The sequence below is a fragment of the Varanus komodoensis genome, unplaced genomic scaffold (assembly GCF_004798865.1).
Source record: "Varanus komodoensis strain SLA01 unplaced genomic scaffold, ASM479886v1 scaffold15, whole genome shotgun sequence".
NCBI classification, from domain to species: Eukaryota; Metazoa; Chordata; class Lepidosauria; order Squamata; family Varanidae; genus Varanus; species Varanus komodoensis.
In genome coordinates, this window is record NW_025335440.1 from 21752615 (window position 1) to 21766706 (window position 14092).

At 38.6% G+C, this 14092-nt stretch overlaps 1 protein-coding gene across 1 annotated transcript in view; it reads right to left on the reverse strand.

Annotated features, from left to right (window-relative positions):
- LOC123020834 (mycocerosic acid synthase-like) overlaps window positions 1-13376 on the reverse strand; it is a 17562-nt gene extending 4186 nt beyond the window's left edge. The window contains exons 1-7 of the mRNA XM_044425021.1: window positions 11096-13376; window positions 6289-6360; window positions 5263-5416; window positions 3416-3576; window positions 2288-2491; window positions 1305-1486; window positions 13-1022 (exon numbers count right to left, since the gene is read on the reverse strand). Coding sequence (XP_044280956.1) covers window positions 13-1022; window positions 1305-1486; window positions 2288-2491; window positions 3416-3576; window positions 5263-5416; window positions 6289-6346 — 1769 coding nt within the window. The 5' untranslated portion in view covers window positions 6347-6360; window positions 11096-13376. The remainder of the gene's footprint in view (window positions 1-12; window positions 1023-1304; window positions 1487-2287; window positions 2492-3415; window positions 3577-5262; window positions 5417-6288; window positions 6361-11095) is intronic.
- Window positions 13377-14092: the final 716 nt, after the last annotated feature.

The following is a 14092-nucleotide window of genomic DNA, read 5'->3' on the forward strand; positions in this document are numbered from 1 at the left end:
AAGAGCAGGGGCTGGGCTATCTCAGGATTTGACAGATCCACATGTTCTCTTTCAGTTAATTCTAAAATGCTGTTGTAGGAATATTTCTGAAAGAGTTGTTCTATTTCTTTACATTTGTCTCTAAACACTGGCTCGGATTTCAGCAAGGTCCCAAATGTCCCTTTCAAGTTCAAGCCATTTCCAGGGAACACAAATATTATTTGTGGAGTCTTGCTTGATGGAGCTTTTGCTGTTTCAACTGTAGAAGGAAGTTGTTGTTCTAAGTGCTGGAGAGATGACACCACAAATGCCTTTCGGTATTTGTGGTTTAAGTGGCTTCTTCTACATGCAGATGTGTAGGCCAGATTTGGAAGCGTTACTGAGTTATTTGTATTTAGATATCTAGCTGTGTCTTCCCCTGTCAGTTTGAGAGAATTACCTGAAGCTGCAGAGATTACAAAGAGCTCGACAGGCCTGTGGACTGAAGGGAGAAGTTCGGTTTGCTTTGCCTGTCTGACAACCACATGAGCATTGGTGCCTCCAAATCCAAAACAGTTGATCCCAGCTACTCTGCCATATTCATGGGACTCATCCCACTTTTCCACTGTTGTTGGGATGGAGAGGTTTAGCTTCTCTGTATCGATGCTGCTATTGCTTTCTGAATAGTGCAAGGACGGCACAATCTTTCCATGGTGCATCATGAGAAGAACTTTGATTACTCCTGCTGCCCCAGCGGCTGACTCAGTGTGTCCAATGTTCCCTTTGATGGAGCCAACCTTGAGAGGAGGCAGATTAGGAGACCTCTTTTTGCCGATGACATTGCCGATGCTCTCTGCTTCAGTGGAATCTCCTGCAGGGGTTCCCGTGCCGTGTGCTTCAACGTACTGCACAGTGGATGGGTCAACAAGAGCTGGATAAATGCCAAGCAATAAGTTCTCCTGTTGCTGCTGAGACGGCCTGGTGATCGGAGTGACAGATCTTCCATTCTGGTTGACTGCACAGCTGGTGATAACTCCCCATATTCTGTTGTACTCTTCTTGTGCCTGATTTAGAAGAAAGAGAAAGAGGTAACATTTCCTAAGGTTGTGAAAAAATTAAAAAGGCCAACATAGCACATGAAAGCATCTCAGTTAAAAATGCTTCATTTTTTAAATTTTCTTTTAAAGAAAGTTGCCCATGGATCCATCCTGCAAACTTCAACTGTTAACTAGACAAAATTAGGCATATGTATCTTGTACAATCCCTGAGTTACAAGTTAAGCATTTATGGTAGTCCTTTTGTCAATAACATAACAAATCATTTCCTGTTATGTTCTATAATCATACCTTCTTCAGCGGTTTCAGCAAAAGAACACCACAGCCTTCCCCTCTTCCATAGCCATCTGCTTTTTTAGAAAAAGGTTTGCTGATTCCTTCAGGAGAAATCATTTTTGCTTTGGAAAGGTTGATAAAAGCCTGAGGTTCTATGATGCAGTTCACTCCTCCACAAAGAGCAGCTTCACAGTCTCCTATTGGATAAATTAGAGAATGGATTTTTGTTCAATATGACTGTCAATATTTGGCTTCCCAGAAAGAATGCATAAGGCTTTCATTTAAAAAAATCTTTCTTACAATCATTTAAAGACCATAATAAATCCTCTATCATTCTTTCACAACTGTAGAGCTAAATCTTCCTCAATTTGATGTTAATGTAATTAATGATTATGATTTTTATACCTTAGCACTCATGGTTGGCTTCCTACAAGCTGACCATTCCTTAGAGCTAGTTTCTGAGGCTCACAATGGTTGCCTGCATCATCTATGAAGCAACATCACCCAGTTACAAATGTTGTTACCTTGTCTGCCCTGACATAATATCACAGATTCACAATGGGCATAATTCAAGGAAAAGAACCAAAGAGATCCAAGGATGAATACTTGTGGAATAGCTGTCCTATTCCTAGGTGCCTGTAACTTTCAGAGTTGATCATGCCTGTACAATATACGTACTTTTAGTGTTTGTCAGAAATAAACTTTATGGTGCAACCAGTACTTTACAGTGAAATCTGGCTTGTAATTAGTGTCATTAAATAGGAGAGACAGTATGGTATAATGGTCACCCTTAGTATAGTACTAGGATCATATCCCCACTTAGGCATGAGGGTGGTCTTCGGCCAGTCACTGTGCCTCAACCTAACCTTCCTCACATGGTTTTTGGCAAGCCTAAACCAAAGTGCAGGAGAGACAATTATATACAACATTTTAACCTTCTTGATGTAAATATTGCATATAAATAAAATCAATATGTATAAATAGATTCCATGATCTACCTTGTTTAATTGCATGCAAGGCAAAGTGCAATGCATAATGAAATGAGGAGCAGGCTGTGTCGATGGCAACTGATGGTCCAGTCAGATTAAATGTATACGAAATCCTGTTTGCAGCTATGCTCATCGCTTGCCCAGTGCCATCATAATGGTTGATGTCGCCAATGTTCCTGCTTGCTATTTGTGTATAGTCTCGATTCATCATGCCTGTGAAAACAGTAGATGTTATATGTTATCAATATAATACGTGACATTAGTGAGAAGGCTATTTAGTCTGAAAAATATGATTGCATTAAGTGCTCAGTATCTGTGAGATACAACATGCCACTGACATAGGAACAATTTAAAATAAATGATTTTCATTTAGAAATACAATTTGCTAATATACATTGATGAGCCTGTTCTACTGGTCAGCTAAACAGAGACTAAGCCTGGAGTTAATTTGCCTCTACCATAAATGCATTTGTGGCTTTGAGCAAGTCACTAGTTATCACAGAATCCTAGAATAGTAGAGTTGGAAGAGGCCTAGAAGGCCATTGAGTCTAACCCTCTGCTCCTGGATGGGCCTTAACCAGCGCTCTCCTATGTGTAAAAATGGAAAATTTTTACAGGGTTCTTGTGAAAATACTGAAGTAAGGAGTGCAAATTGCTTTATAGAATTAATGACTAATGCTATAACAAGCATTTTATTCATCAGTTAAATGCTGGCTAAATCAAGCACATGACTATCATGTTAATTAGACTACTACCATATCACTACTCTATTTTTTGAAATTAATAACAATACAAATACCAAAACAATAACAACCCCCTCTCAAAAAAAAAAAAAAAAAAAAAAAAAGCCTACAGACACAACTAGTGCATCCCCCCACCAGGACCTTGGCTACATAATTGTTCAATAGGCTTAGGTATGATGAGCCCAAAGCCCAATTTTGTCATATGAATTTATTCCATTTCACTCTGTCTGGGCTTAAGTTTATTTGGATGTATTCACAAGACTGCATCAATACACTGCAATCACAGCAAAATTCACACTTGTTGATGAATACCTTTAAAAAGTATAAATGAGTCCTAGATGTTTTAGTTTATATAATTAAAATAATTATTTTAAACATTAGCCAATTGTCTCACCAACAAAAACCGCTGTTTTGGAGCCACTAATATTTTCCCTAGTGACTCCTGCATCTTCCAGTGCTCGATAGGAACATTCCAGGAGTAATTTCTGCTGGGGATCCATATGTTCAGCTTCCATATCATTAATTCCAAAAAATCTGTTGTCAAATGTGTTAAACCTATGAAACAGAAATCAAATAATACAATTATGAATAAAAATTATACTAATGTATTACCACTTTATTTGTAAGGTAATATAATATTTTGACTACTGACATAAAGTTTTCCAGTAATCATTTTGAGATAAAGTTTCTGCTGCAGGAAATTTGTTATTTGTTTGTGAAATGTGAATGAAAGTGGCAGAAAAATGAAAACCTCTGTCTTAGTGATTTAGGATACTGAAGACAAATGCATACAGCTGACTGCAAATATATGAATTACAACTTGGATCAATGTACTGTGAGTAGATGGAGAAATATTCAGATAGCTCTTGTATAAACACTTGCTATGCCACAGTGTATCTGTGGCTGTGGTACAGTACACAAATAGGATGAATCACTCAGCCTGTAAACCAGTTGTTACTGAACCTGGTGCCTTTCAGATGTGTTGGACTGCAACTCCTTGCATGTTCTATCCAACACATCTTGCATTATATTACAACATTTCTAAGGGACATCAGACTATGAAAGGCTTCTATTGACTATAAACACTAGCTGGCCATTAAAAAGTCTTGAAAACAATTTGCACAAATAAAATAATTTCTCTAATTGTCAGGAACTTTCTCACATAATGTGATATGTGTGAATGGATGACTTCTTTTCAGTCATAGACCAGTAAAATACAGCACAGGAATATTAACACAGATAGGTACAAAAATACATTAACACAGGACACCTATAAAAGGAAGTAATTAAAATATCAAAATACTTAAACTACAATAAGATCAATAAGTACAGTAAAAATTAAATTTTACATAGAATAGCTACAATAGCCTAGTTTCAATCCATGTGGACCTACGCCAACTGCACATGTGATGTGTGTAATAATAGTGACCATGTGGTGTAGTGGTTAAGAGTGCAAGACTGGAACTCGAAAGATCTGGGTTCTAGTCCTCATTCAGCCATGGAGCCAACTGGGTGACTTTGGGTCAGTCATAGACTTCAAGCCAAAGTGACCACCCAGGACTATTGCTGTGGGGATAAGATTGAGAACAGTAGGAGGAGAATGATGTAAGCTGTTTTGAGTTCTTGTAAGAAAAAAGGTGGGATATAAAACTAATTGGTAGGTAGGTTGGTAGGTAGGTTGATAGATGAGAGAGAGAGAGAGAGAGAGAGAGAGAGAGAGAGAGAGAGAGAGAGAGTTCTTCTGATTGGGAATGAAGAACTTTGGCCCAGGTCATCCTTTGACTCCAATTCCCATCAGTATCAGCCAGTGGATAATGAGGGCTGAGCCCAAAAACATATGGAAAACCACCCTTTCCCATCCCTGAACTGATTTATATACCTTCCTTTCAAGAATGAGGCAACTTTCCACTAGTGGAAGAACCCCTTTTGATCTAAGCAATAACATTCCATGCACTTGAATCTTACTAAAGATCTTACGAAGAGTCTTGCTGAATGAGGCCAAGGGTGCATCTAGTCTAGCATCCTATTTCCAACAGTGGTCTGCAGTATGGTTTGAAAAACTCATAAGGAGGACATTCCTTTAAAATACCTTTTATACATGCTCAACACTTATAAGAATAAGGATATCCTTTTATAACAACATGTTTTAACATTGTTTGGGCTTCTGTTTGGTTGGAACTGCATCAGAGGGAACCACATTCATTTTCCAACTTGATGATCTGAATAATAGTTAAGACTTACTCTTTGAGAAAAGCTGCATGTCTTGTGCCTGTTTTACTTGGTTTGCTGCTGTCTGAATCATACCAATCTTTAATGTCAAATCTTTCAGGAGGTATTTCTTCAGCACAGTTTCTGCCTTCTATCAGAACATGCCAGAAATTATCAATTCCTTCACCTGTTGCAAAATATTATTTTTAAAAAATAGAATTAATCTCTGAGGTTTATATTTCCAGAATAAGAGCTTTAACCATTTTGATATGATTAACCTGAATGAACTATAGTGGAAGCAATAAGGCAAGAAAAGAATGACAAATTTCAAAGAATGTCAAATGAATAAATTATCATTTGGTAATGAAATCACATTTTATAACTCAAAAAAACAGATATAGTTTTTACTGTGTCAGCAGTTTGCCTCTTTCACAAAATTTTATGAGTGTGGATAGACAATTTAATTTGTAATCCTCATAAGTTTCCCCACTGCTTCTTCCATCTTTTTTTCTTTCTGCGGGAAATTGATTTAGAAAGAAATAGAACAGTGCACAAGACCTTTTAATTGGTACTGCACCGGGAGCCCTCCTTCTGGAACCACCCTTAATTTTCTTTTCTACCACCTAACACTTTATAATATGGCTTAGGCTTTTTCTCATGTCAATGAAGCAAAGTAATTTCAGTGAAAATTTCATGTGCTTATTGGCTTCACTGGAATTTGTGTCTTCAGCAGCATAGAAAAAGTCACTGAAAAGTAAGTAATTGTCCTTTAAAACCAATACTTCAGCATGGACTTGAAGACTGTAAAAAAGTAATGTTAAGTAATGCTTTCTACAGGCTTGATGAAAAGTTCTTTGATTTTTGCCTTTGCCATACACAGAATAATTGCAGACACTGTTTTCTCTAAAGCTTTTATGAAGCAGCTGTTCTTAAAGTTCTAAAATATGAGTGCCTTCCTCAATAACAGTTTAATGATCTGTAAATAGCTGGAACTTGGTAAAACAAAGAGTAAATTATTTTTTTCCTGTAATATTTTAGTTACCATTGAATATCACTCACCTCCAGGAAAATTACATCCAATCCCCACAATGGCAATTTCATCCTTGGTTTCCATCATTGTTCACGTTTATGCTAAAAATGAAATTATATTTTAATGAGTCCACATCTAATAGTAAACACATATTTCCCAAAAGAGGGTGGAGACCAACTAGACTAGAGGAACATGAGGGCTATGAAGGGGAAGCACAGGAAGGAATTTATTGAAAAGCCTATAATTCCTCTGGAACTTTGTGAAACTACCTGTAATTGGTTTCATTAATGTCAAGGGCATTCCGGAAATTCAGAGCATTCATCATTTTCTGTCCTTTTAAACAGAAGCCGACACATCCTGATTCGTACTTGGATCATGAACCTTTTTATTTCCCCTATGTTTTAAGATTTGACTGGTACTTTTAATATGGTTTTTATTGTTGATTGGTTAAGAATTTGATTAGGATGCTGTGTTTTATTTTATTTTTGTCTTACTGTTAAACCATCCCAAGACTATGGTAAGGAATGGTCTAAAAAAATTTAAATAAATGAATAAAGCATGGCATAATGGAGAGATTTAATCATTTCTCCATATGCCATTTTAGCCCTGAAAATTACCCCAAAAGAAAGGTGCAAATTACTGCAATGACGTATAGGCAGAGGAAGAGAGTGTGGTCAGAGGGGTCAGAATTGTTCTGGCACTGTAGAAATGAGCAGGAATGGTGTTTAATGTCATATCTGGCTAGGTATTTGTACATTTGTTTTAGCATGCTTCTGCAATAGTAGTTGTAATAATGCTGCTGTACCTTATAGGGCTAATTGGATGCCCAAACAATTAGTTTCTATGTCATTTCTAAGAAAGAAAAGCTCTTTTGACATCAAATCTCAATCCCCCCCCCCTCTCTCTCCCTCTCTCTCTCTCACACACACACAAGCACAGAAAATGCACATAATCATTAGAGTTGTCTCTATGATGGTTACACTGCAGTTTTGCATTTCCTATACTTGTACTTCAAATGTAATACCTGGACACACTATTTGATTTGATTTGATATTTGAGCTTTATATCTCACAATAAAACTATCACTCCCCTTAGGCAGAATATAGTACACAGCAGGGTTTTTCAGAATTCCATTGGCAAGAGATGGAAGCATATACCTTACATCAAGAGTTTTCAGAATAATTATTCAGCAGATTAGCACAACACATTTAGTAGCAATCAGCTAATAAAAACACATGCAAAGCAGATTATACCTCTTCTGTGCAGATCACCTATTGCTGCTCTGTTTGTTGGCTCAGTGGTCCTTTTACCTAGTATCAGAGGTGCATCAGCTCTCCTAAGCAGCAGATGGACCGATACCCATAGTGGTGCCTGCTCTCTGGCTTTTGCAGCAATAGAGAGAGTGGAACCAAGTACTAAGAGACATAAGCTGTTTGGATGATGATCTCTTTCTGAGCCTGCACACGTCTCTAGCTCTCCTGACTGCATTTAGCCCTGGCTGGCTTTTAAAAGCAAACCATCCCGCAAGTTCAATTTCAGTGTGTGCAAGAACCCAATATGAGTCTTCCCTTTATGTTGTGACTGGTTTCATAAGGAGTTTAGCAAGATGTCTGAGCAAGATAACCTGTTTGCGTCTGACGAAACTCCTGGAACACTTGGTATTTCCACAGGCTGTGATGGTTTACATCATACTTATCGTATCCATTTCTCATCTTTGGGCATTTCAGTTACACTCTTCAAGTTATTTACAACAAATGCATGAATAAACAGTTTCAGGACATTAATATAGCTCTATCTGCTTTAAAGAGCAGGCATTATTTGCTAATTTACAGAAAGGTTCCAGTGTATCATCAAGGTGACTTTTCTCACAATCACTCCTATCTTCTGCCTCCCATAAAATGGGTTCAGTTGGTCTTCCTGCCCTGTCTGTTTGCAAGTGGGGAAATGATATCTATTCCACTTCTCTAAATCAGCCTCGTATGCACCTCTCTCCTCTGTTTCTCTCAAGAAATCATTATCAACAGCTCAAGCACAGGAAACGTTGGTGCTTGTGGGTTGCTTGTGGCTCCCATTCATTCCATTCAAGGCAGTGTGAATGGTTTGCATGCACAGGAACTAAAATTTCTCCTGCTGCCCAAAGCCCCACGAGACATACTATCACACTGTCTAATTTTGTCTAATTCCTAGACAAGTGAAATTTCTCTAATTAAACACTGCAAACATTGCTTCCTCTGTCATCCAACCCAGGGTGGCATGGATTATTTCCATGGTCAGGAATTCTCAAACCCTGGGCATCCACCCCAAACATGCCATCTGGGTAAATTCAGCAAGCCACATCTGTCATGAGTCATTATGCCACATGCCCTTTTTCTCAGGAAGCTGCCTGCCCTCTTTCCTTTCATCCTACAAGCGCTCCAGTCCAAGGGCCCCAGCTGTGAGTTGCTGGTTACTGGAGTGAGTTCAGGACAGGACCCTAAAACTGGGAAACAAGGGCAAAATGGTAGAAGACCCCCCACACACACACAAAAGGGGGAGATCAACAGAGGCCAACTGTAAGAGTACTTTGAAAAGAAAAATTGGGAAAACATGCTCATGCTTAATTCTCCAAAGACAGCAGACTTTTTTACATGCTTCATTGCTGAATTGAGATTTGAGCACTCTGAGGAGCTTTTCCTTTCCTGCTTTTCCACTACATAACCTTTGGGTAGCACTGTAGTGCAGCAGAATAGTGCAAATAAACAACTGGCAGTTGTGCATTTTGTTATCTGAAATAGCACTTCTTTCCACCTTCTGTTAAAAAAAGTCTCTGAAATTGCTGTTAACAAACAGAAGCAAAACTGGAAGGTTGCATTGTCATTGAAAGAACTTGTAAACAGGCCTAAGTTGTGAATAATTACATTCAACAAATGCTTTTCTCCTGCATGTGGGATGTTGATTGCTGTGAGATAGCATAGCTTTGGGGTAAAATCCTGCTTTAAACATGGGAGATGTGCAATGGCAATCATTAAAATAACCATAAGCAAAAAGCAAGGTCTGGAAGGCAGCAAGTTCAAGTTTACAAGTTCACATTCATTCATTCATTCATTCATTCATTCATTCAGTTTTGACCCCACTTCTCTGACAATCTGGAGCATTTTACAGTGATCTAATTAAAATTCAGTTGGGCCGCAACTGAAACAATTGACAATATCAGCCTAATGAATACCACCACCAGTGGAAAAACGGATCCATTCTCACACATCAAATCTCTTGCGTACACATAACTGCATAAAAATGAACAATTAAAAACATCAGGAGATTCTTCAAGAGTCTCCTATACTATATCTAGTTTGAGCTTGAAGAAGAGCAATGTGACACGTGTTGGTGGGGAGAGATGTTAATGCTAGTGATGCTATAGCATCACCTAACAGACATCCATGACACCAGCTGAGTCATCATCTTGTAGGTGACTGCAGTACTCTTTGCTAGGAGAAGAATCAAAAGTTTTATTTTACCATTTTATTGCTGGGAAGCAGTAATTTTTAGAGAACAGGAGAGTTTTTTGAGGAGCTCTTTTAGTGGTTTCATGGAGTGTGTGTTGCCGATCACTGATTAGGCCAATGATGCACACAGCACCCGAAACATGACATTAAAAACAGCTGCGCTATCTAGGAAAAGTGTAAAGGTATAAAATGTCATGCATGTATTGGAAGTTGACTTTTAATATCTTTAAGCACATATCTTGAGCAAAACAACAAAGCGTGCAGCTTGTCAAATCTTATTTGCTTTCCCAACACAGAGTCTGTCAGGTCTGTGATGAAAAAACAAAAACCAAACCAAAAACTAGAAGAAGAGGAAGAGGACAAAGAGGAAAACGAAGAAGACGATGAAGATGTTGACAATGACGATGATGAAACAACTCTAACAGAATATCTTCTGGTCAGGTTTTGAAAAGATAAGCCAACAATAAGCCACTTCCTATTTTTTCTTAGAATTGGTTAGACAACAGTGCATGTGGCAACTCAATATATAATCCATTCACAATAAAACTGTAAAGCAAGGAGCGTGGTTTGGCAAAAGGGAGGGTTTCCTGCTTCTGGAGCTCCTTCTTCTTCTCACCTGATGGTTGCCTTTAAGTCTTCAAGCACTGAGCAAATATATTTTTGCTTTCCCAGCTTTTGATTTTTGAAATAATTGTACTCTGCTGTGCAATTTTGGATTGAAAGGTAATGTAAAAATTTTTCAAATAAATAAGAACAATGCTGTGAGGAAAGACTTTTCCTTGTGAAAGTGTCCTGCAAAAATCCACACACCCACACAATCTTTGTGCCTGGTTTATTAGAGACAATAGGGAAGAGATGTGTATAAAGTTCAAACTCTGACATGTCAGATTAAGAGGGTGAGGGAATCTGAGACGTAAATCCCCCTGCCTGAGTTTCTTACAACCTGCCCCAGTGGGCAAAAGATCAGAAAATAGTCTGACCTGTTAGGTAACAACCTCCTGTGCTCCTAAGGGAAATGTTGTATGTACCTGCATATTTTCCTTATGGGACAAAAAGTAGCTAGATGAAGTCATACTTTTGTTACTTATTTTTTGGCAGGAATATACCACAAGACTCCTTTTCCAATTTAGCTTGTTGCTTCTATGCTTCCAATATAGCAGCTAGATTTTGGTAAAGGAAAATGTTTAAAGAAAAATGCCACCAGGCCTGCCCAAGCCTTTAGGCATACTTAAAGAATCTGTTTTGATACTAGACACAACTAGTAAAATATTAGCTTTAAATTAAAAAAAATCAGAAAGGGTTGAAGTAACTAAGTAAAGCAGAAATGCGCTATAATGGAAATTTCAGTACTTACACTAGCTAATGATTTGGTTTCCACTTCTGTTGTCCTCAGGCACACAGCTTTCTGATGTTTGTAGGCAAAAAGATGCAAAAGTACACTGAGTACACTGAAGCCTTGCGTGCTGGAATGTCTTCGAAGATTAGTTTAAAGTTGCTGCTGTTTTACTCCTGTCTTTTGGATGTGTGATGATTTGGATGACTCTGAACAGAGCTGCTAGGATTTCATCCATGCTTTGCTTATAAAGCCTTTGCTTTGGCTCATACATCCTACACAGGAGAAGCAGCTTCATTGCAGCATACTGGGAAATTCCTGCATGACTCAGCTATGATGTTTTTCTTGTCCTAAGGAAAAGCAGACCTCAAGCTTCACTAGAATGCTTCAGATGAACCACCATATTTTCACTGTTATTAAAATCACTGTATGCAGGGAAGATGTTTACCAGTTTCCAGTTCAAAGTTCCTTACTGATAAGAAGCAGAGCTCAGTCAGTAAACTGAGGAAGAATCTACACTTAATATACCCCTTCACCACAGCATATGCCTTGAGCTGCCATATATCTATATTTCCATGACTTTCCCCATGAATATAAACAAAGGTTATCTTCCATCAAAATCATATTCTTCTGCAGTACACATGAATGTGTGATGATCCTAAATATCATGTACAAATGAAGAAATAGAGCTATGACCCCACAATAAGTTTTGGGCTACCCCAAATGGCACATCCAAGCCAAACTCACTAGTCCAGGGGGTGTCCTGTAACAGATGACACAGATCCATGTCTGGCCCAAACTCTTCTTAAGGTGTGGGGCAAATGTGAGGGCCCCATGCCAATAACATCCAAAATAACCTTAACCCTAACTCAAATATGAGGAAATATTAAAGAAAAGTAAGGCTGAGTCTTCCCAAATCACAGTACCTCCTAAGTAATGGTATTTAATTGTGCCTGACCTAAAGTTATAGTGACTGCAAGGGACTATTAAGAGGGCAAGTCAAATTCAATTACATCCAAGATGTATATAAAGAATATGATCTCTAACTTAGATTTCAGCCACTTCTCACACCCACACATCTAAGAGATCTAACATATGTATAGTACTGAATCTCATCCAGGTACTGCTTTGTTTGGTCCCAGGTAGGGATGAGTGAGGAAGCTGTTCCTCTGAGCATTTTTAATTAATTGGCCTGATCTTCTTCAGCAAACTGTGGCAGAGCTGAGTTCCAAAATCTGCGTTCCAATGAATCTTTGTTGCCATTTGCTTGGGGAAGAAAGAGCACTTTTAGGAAAGCTGCACAAAGCATGCATTTGAGAAAAGTCTGCATAAAGCAGAATTTCAGCAGTGTAAACTACTTGGGAAGAATGTGTTTTTAAAATGCAGATGCAAATATATGCATTGATGCATACATTAAGGGAAAATGCACAACTTTTAATATAAAATTGAAGAAAAATTGTAAGCTAATGCAGAAACAGAATAAGATAAGCGTGACCCCAGAGAAAGAAAAACAGGGTCTGGTTATCTCAGGTGGCTGACATTGACAGCTCCATTCATTGATAAGCATAAGGCACTGTCAAAAGTAGCATCCTCTTGCCAAATATAGAAGTTTTATGCAGATAAGAATAAGGAGTTGGTGTCATGCACACCAAAATAAAATTTGGTCTACTCAAAATCATTTACCCACATGGGTCTCCAATGCCAATGATATCAAGAAATATGTAGCAAGCAGGAGGGAACTGGATATGTGCACTGAAAAATAAGATTCAGGTCACCACAACTAATACACCCACACATTCAGAAGTGCCAAGAGATGGCACTGAACTGAAGTGCTCATACAAACCCAGTCACTATTGACTAAACGGAGGCACTCAGCTACATTGCAGTTCTAGCGTACTTAGTAATAAAGTTGTTCTGTTAGGCATCCAGGATAACCTCTAAAATAACTTGGCATAATCCTCATCCCCTTTCCCACCTGACTCATTCACTCACTGAGCACCTCTGTTGTGGAATTCTTTTCCCAGTCCTAACATCTACCTGTCCCACAACTATTGTCTTTTGTTACCACCAGTAACTGTTAATTATTTCCCCAGGGAAAGGAGGAGATGCAAAGACATAAAATTGCAAGATGCCTGTTAAACCCACATCTAACTGTGCAAATAGAGAAGTTAATGTGAGTCACAGGGCAGGACTTTTTATCAAAACGTAGTGTCATATGTTGCAAAACTGTGGGGTTTGACTGATGTCTCAGCAGCAGAAAATTTTACAGTACTAATTTTCCTAAATACTGTTTTTAGCACATCCAAAAATACAGAACTTAGCAGAAAATTTTACAGTACTAATTTTCCCAAATACTGTTTCTGTTTTTAGCACATCCAAAATACAGAGCTCATGGCCAGATGGGGCTTCCTTAGGAATTGATGGAGCCAATTCATTGGCTTGAACTGGGCAAAAGAATTCCTGGTTATTTAAATATATGTAAATAAATAAATGCCCGTTCCCTGAACAAAGCAGGAAGCAAGAGCCCCCAGTGCTACCCCATCCAAAAGAGGCTGATTTCCAGGTCTTCGGATGTGAACAATGCTCATTAACCAGGACCACCGCTTTGACTGAGCTTCAGCTTACAGCTCTTACCCAGTCTATTACTACCCTTTGGCATTGACTGAATCCTTCAAAAGCCGTCCCAGAAGCAAATGAAAAGGTGGGGGGGGGGAGAGAGAGAGGTTCCTGGGAGCTTAATGGCTGGAAGAGGAACTAGACTGGTGAGTGTTCAAGATGCACCCATCTTTACTTTCCTGGTTCAGTCAATTAATACCCCCTGCCATAGCTCCTCCCACCATTTATGCTTAGGCTGGGCTTAGACTACCAGCAGCAGCTCCCTCATTGCATAGCCCCATCAATCAGTTCTACAGAAAACCTGAGATTAAGTGCTTAAATACAATAAAATGTGCAGAAGGACAGGGAATACTCACAACTTCTACATGTCAGTGGGGCTCCTTATCCATTGCAACATTTACT